The 6,215-nt window shown below is 40.4% G+C and overlaps 1 protein-coding gene across 2 annotated transcripts in view; it reads right to left on the bottom strand.

The window, feature by feature from the left end:
• Positions 1 to 6,215, bottom strand: part of LOC107120256 (core histone macro-H2A.2) — a 29,056-nt gene that overhangs the window by 10,217 nt on the left and 12,624 nt on the right. For both annotated transcript variants that reach the window (XM_015422904.1, XM_015422905.1), the window contains exons 5-6: positions 4,346 to 4,456; positions 2,404 to 2,503 (exon numbers count right to left, since the gene is read on the bottom strand). In XM_015422904.1, the coding sequence (XP_015278390.1) occupies positions 2,404 to 2,503; positions 4,346 to 4,456 (211 nt within the window). The remainder of the gene's footprint in view (positions 1 to 2,403; positions 2,504 to 4,345; positions 4,457 to 6,215) is intronic.

Genomic DNA, 6,215 nt, shown 5'->3' with positions numbered 1-6,215 from the left:
TTTCCGAAACACTACTCTGTTGATAAATTGCAGCACTTTGAAGTAGCACCAAAGTGTTAAGATCTCTCCAGCTGTCACCTGGAGACTGGCAACAGCTTGTCTGGAGTGTGGGCAGTATGGCATTGTATCTGTCTGAGGTCCCCCTCTTCCTCCTCCTCCTCAGAACCCACCCTCAGCAGGCTTCATCCCTAAAATATCCTGGAAGTTTCCAACCTGGAGTTGGCAACCCCATGTCCTTTCCTGGCAACCATCAGCCAACCTGCCTTCTTAAGTTTTACAACCCCCCCCCCACAGCCTCTGCCTAGGGAGCAGCTGACATCATTCTCCTCTCCCCTATTATGCAACTGAAAATTCCAACTGCCTTGCGGGGGGGGGGTGAGTTTGAGGTGTGGAATGGAGTGACGTCCAATCAGCTTCCATATGCAAATGACCTTGGAACGCTGGGCGGGACTGCACAAAGCAGCTAGTCAACTCAGCCAGTGTGTTCTGAGTGGCAGTTTTTCCAGCCTAACACTAAAGGAGTGCATTTTGGAATGTTGCGAAATAGAATGTTCACTACTCAATTATATATAAGGAGAGATTAACAGGGAGAAAAAACCCCAAACCCCAGACTTGAAACAAACTTTCTCTTGGTGCACACTGCTACTTAAGACATGAAAAGGCTTTATCCTTTGGCTATTAAAGGCTACTAACGGTACTATTAAATACTTTTATAAGAGAGTCCCCTCCTCCCCAAAAAACAATGTGGTAAGCACAGCTAAAGTGTAGCACAGGTCAGTGAAGAATGAAAGCACAGGTTGATATAAAAATCACTCCAAAAATCAAATCAGAAATGTGACATTAAACTTGTTAAAAACAAAAAACTTCTAAAAATCTGAGAAGATAAAAATAAAAATAGAGCTATTTCCACACTTGCCTGGTGCCAGATATATCCTCAAGTAAGGTTCAGAGCTAATTTACAAAGGGTTCTGCATTCAGACCTTTCAGATCATGGTATAAAGCCATGGTTTTTTTCAACTTGAAACACAAGTTCAGCTATGCTGGCAGGCTGGCTTTCTAGAATGCAACAAGCATACCTAGTAACCAACTTACTCATTGTTCTACCATAACCCTAGTTGTTGCCTGCAAGAGAGGCAAATTTATGTTTCAGATAGATTGAACTCCTTTATTATGGTAGGTTAATAATAAGAGAACGTTCAAATAATTAAGGGGGATAAGAAGCCACGCGCCAAAGACGAGACCTGCCGGAAGAAGCTGCTCGGGGAAGATCGGCTCCAGAAAGGGCAGCAGGACGCCAATATCTGAAGCTGCAGAAGGAAGCCGGATGACAACTAGCCCGGGGTGCTGGTAGGCAGTCACCACCCTGTAGACAATGTGGCCCTGGTCAGGTTAATTGGTTGGTTAGAACCACTATGTAAACCGCCCAGAGACCCTTCGGGGTCAGGGCGGTATATAAGCCGAAGGTATAAATAAAAATAAATTTTAAAAAGCCAATCACAGATAGTAAGACTAACAAATATCTCTGAATAATGGAAATATCAGTCTGATGGGCTACAGCAGGGGTCCCCAATGACACCTCTCCTTGCACCCGCCAAGTGTTTTTGGAAAGTATGTGGTGCTGGGGGGGCTCCTGCCCAGCACAACTTCTGACTGGCCACACAGCTACTGCTATGGTATTTGGTTTTATTATCTTATTGATCTTTCCCAGTGTATTTTATAAAATTACGTCTCTTGTCCTCTGCCCTTGGGCTTTCTTTGCGTGGTGCCGCCTATCATGGTGCCCATTTTGTGGTTGGCTCTACCTCCTGCAGCAGCCCTTTCCCATTAATCCAGACTAAGTTTTCCACTTGTGCGAGGCACTTTTGTTAGAGGAACAGAATGTTTCTACCCGCCACTGCAGCCCAATGACTCTCCCAAAATGCTGCACCAAGGAAGAGAGAGAAAAGGCTTAGTGTGGAGGCTAATTTTAAAATGAGGGTTTGAAACAACATGACCAAACTTTTAATGGCAATGTAGGACAGTAATATAAAATACAGCACATATTTTGTATTTAAAGTTAAGTTTTTGACATTGCCACCAAGTTAAAATGCCAGAGAGCACAACCTTCTTTGTCACTGCCCCGGAACCAGGTAAAAATTTTCTTCTTTCAACAGGCTTTAATTAATGCCCTGGTCTTTAATTGTAGTTCTTCTCTTCCTGCTGGTTTTTTTTTTTTTTTTGCTTGATCCTAGTTTTCATTTTATTGTATTATTGTTGTTTGCTGTTTTGGAACACTTTTAAAAGCACTACATAGATGTTTGTAAATATATAAAACAGATACTAATAATATATAAATGCTGCTCAGTGAAAGGCTTTTATTTCATACAACTTAATCTCACCCTACGGACTTCAATAAAGTCTTACCAACTTCCTCCTTGAGATCTATTTCACCAGTAGTTGGGTGCACAATGCCTTCTACTTTCATAGAACCAATATGGCTGATGTCACTCTGTGTCAGAGATAGCTACAAGAACCAATGGAGGAAGAGAAAGAATTTATGAATACATAAAACGACTGCCAAATAAGACTGACACTCCATCTAGCTCAGCATCTTGTTTTCAAAAATGGCTACCTGATGTCCATGGAAAGCCTACATGCAGGGCACAAAGGCAACAGCACTCCATAACAGTATATCCCCAGCATCTGGAACTATTTAGTTTTTTATAAACAGCCACCATTCATACATTATTTTCCATGAACATCTAACTCCTTTAAAATGTTCCTTTAAGTCTGTAACCATCACTTCATCTTGTAACTGTGAATTCTGCTAGTTTTGTGCTATGTCCATTTTATTGAGTGATAACCTAAAGTTTAGTATTAAGATAGGGAGAACACTGTTTCATGTCCACTTTCTATACTCTATTCATGATTTTACAAGCCTTGACCAGGTCTCCACTCAGTTATCTTTTTGTCTAAACTGAAAATACTCTCAGGCTGCGGTCGCACACGCTAAATAATCCACTTTCAGTGAACTGGCAAAATTCATTTGGAAAGTGCATTGGAAGTGGGTTGAAAGTGGATTATTTAGTGTGTGTGACTGCAGCCTCATACATTTCTCACAGAGAAAGTGTGCTAACCCTCAATAATTTTAGTTGTTCTTTTTGTACCTTTTCGGCTACTGCCATACGTGATACAGAATGATATAAATGCATTATGGTATCACCAATTTCATTTTCAATCCTTTCGTAACAGTTCTGAATCTCACATTTGTGTTTTTCCCTGCTGGTGTACATGGTGTTATATTTTTTAATAATCAGTCCACCACATCTGGATATCCCTATCTTGAGTAGTCATCATAACCAATTCAGAGCCCATCAGTATATATATGAAGTTAGGATTCTTTTTTATCCCTACACACTTTACAGCCACTTACTTTTTCAGTATATTTTTGGAATTATCCTCATATTAACCCATTAAACCAGATAAACTTTGCTTGCCTTCTATGGCTGCTAAATTTCTTTTTCTAAAAAGCCCTAACTGCTTTCAGCTTCCTCAAGCATCATTCAGTTTTACAAGTCTTCACCTTTCTGCTATAATAAAATTAGAACACAACAACAGGAGATTTCGAGATTACTTTTGTCAATGTTGTTGTAGTCTAAGAGTTTTGGGACCAGTGTTCCCTCTAAGCTGAGTTAGTGTGAGGTTGCTTACAGTTTTTTAGCGTCCGGCTCACACATTTTTGTCTTATCTCAGGAAGGATGGCTCCAGAGCAAACTAATTCATGCAGTAGCCAAATCAGTCACTCACAACTTGAATGCCAGTAGCTCACAAAGTAGAATTTTTTCTCACAAGACTTCACAGCTTAGAGGGAACATTGTTTGGGACCTAAGCCTAGTTCATGAAACACTTTCTCACACAGACCTTTGTTTTTGCATATACAGGAAAAACAGCGATCCGACCAGACCTCTCGAAGAAAGGGTCTGCTCAGCGCGGCGGTAAGGAAAGAACTGGCGGGATGTCCGCGCCCGCCCCTCTGGGCATGCGCACTGGGGCTCCTGCACATGCACAGAGGGACTGGGCACGAAAATCCTTTTTAAAGAGCTTGCTACAGCACCAGCAGATCCAGCGCAGGCGCACTAGATCCCATTGGTGTGAAGCACAGAGACCATGAAGAAGATCAATCATTCTAAAATACTTGTTGAGTAAGTTACTAAATAATAAACAATCTCTGTGACCCTAGCTATTGTTGAGAAGATAAAAATGCTTTAACATACAAAGCATTCTAAACTGAGATGATGAACATTTCTGCTGACTTGTCAGGACATTAAAATGTTATTGTATCCTCTTCTCTTCTCTGACTTACTACCTTCTGTCCTGGAACAAGGCTCTTGGAGGAAAGTATGGTAAACCCATCTCCAGGTCCATCATCAGTTGCTGAATTTGATGCTCCTTCTTTTTCACTGTCCTTCTGTTTGTTCTAATGGAAAACAAAAGCATTTAGAAAAGCTAATTATAATAGCTTTTTAATAGATCAAAGATATTGTTTATAAATTCTTTAAATGTGTACACAAATACTATCTTATCATAATATAGCTATCACTGACCATATTTTCTGTAGCTGAGGAATGTTCTGTAAGCACCCCATGAGGGCTACATTCAATGCCAATTCATTTTTTTTTTGTTTTAAGAAGGAAGATCCTCATGCAGTGACTTCAGTTTGTTTTCATTTTTGGAAGCTGTTTTGTATAAAATAACAGTTGTGTGGAAATTGAACAGGAAACAAAAACCTCTTCACAGATAGTGTTTCCTTTGATGGAGTAACTTCTTAACTTTCCACATCAGGACTATTTGATATAATGGTATTAACAGGTGAAAATAAAGCATTAAAGTCACTGTGTGAACATTTTACCACCCACAACAAATGTGTGATTCAGTTCCCAGACAGACACTACAAAGATTAATGCTTTGCTTGAACATTTCTGCTTGCAGGGCATGGTGGAGACTGTATATGCAGTAATGTACCTCAGGTGCACCTAAAGTCACTCCTGTGATGAAAATGGTAATGTTTTCTCTATTTTTCAACTTGTGCTTTGGAAATGTGAAAATGGCTGCATATAAAGATATACACCTTTATAATACAGAAATAACCACATGAAATCGGAGCAGGGATCCCCAACCTTTTTGGCCCTGTGGGCACCTTTGGAATTCCGACACAGGGTGGTGGTTGCAACCAGAAAATGTAAAGGATTAAGGTTATGCATAACTATTATTTATTTATTTGATTTGATTTGTATCCCACCTTCCCTGCCAAGGCATGCTCAGGGTGGATTACATAACATATATTGAACAACTGAAACACAAAATTCAATAAAACCACAACAAAATGATTATAAAACATAGCATAAAGTGCTAGTGCAAATTCGTAACCAGTGGCGGGCATTAGCGCTTTTCAACATTAACCCATAATCAGCTAACATTATAGTCTGGACAGGCTGTTAATAGTGATGTTAAAACTGATGTTGGTATTGGGGCCAGGGCAGAAGTTCTGTTTAACAGGATATCCTTTTAAATGAACACATGGTTTAAAAATATTTTCTTGCTTACAGACAGCTACCTTCACTCATGCAGTGAAGATCCTTTGGCTATGATGGCAGCTGCCGCCAAAGCATTGTTTGTTTGTTTGTTTTTAAATGTACACTATCAACCAGAAGCCCTGCTGGGCAAAAGCCCACCTGCCTCTTCCCACTTTCTAAAAACGCTTGGCAGGCACTGGGAAAGGTGCTGGCAGAAGCCATGATACCCACAGGCACCACACTGGGGACCCCTGGCTAGAGATGAAAAATTACTGGGAAATTTGAAGGGGGGGGGGGGGGGGTCTGGTGAGAAAATACCCCCTCACATTTTGGGAAAAACAGAAACATATGCAATACTTATTATCCTATCAAACCTAAACTAATTTTACTGTTTTAATAACATAAAATGCATCATTTAGAACTTACTTAACATATAAAATTGCACTATCTGAAATATTTATGGAATTAAAAAATTATAAATGCCTCAGTTTTGTATAAGCAAAACTGCAGATATACTCAGCAAGTGGGACCTGCAAGAAACTTGTGAGAGCAGCTATCCCATTCCCCCGACCTCTGCTTCTTCCCCTCTCCCCCTACTTCTCTCACCCTCTTTCTCTTCCTGCCACCCCTTCTCTCTCTCTCTCTCTCCCCCCTCCATGCCTG

The sequence above is a fragment of the Gekko japonicus genome, unplaced genomic scaffold (genome assembly GCF_001447785.1).
Source record: "Gekko japonicus isolate JY-2015 unplaced genomic scaffold, Gekko_japonicus_V1.1 scaffold49, whole genome shotgun sequence".
Classification (NCBI taxonomy): domain Eukaryota; kingdom Metazoa; phylum Chordata; class Lepidosauria; order Squamata; family Gekkonidae; genus Gekko; species Gekko japonicus.
This window is presented reverse-complemented; position numbering and strand designations above follow the sequence as displayed.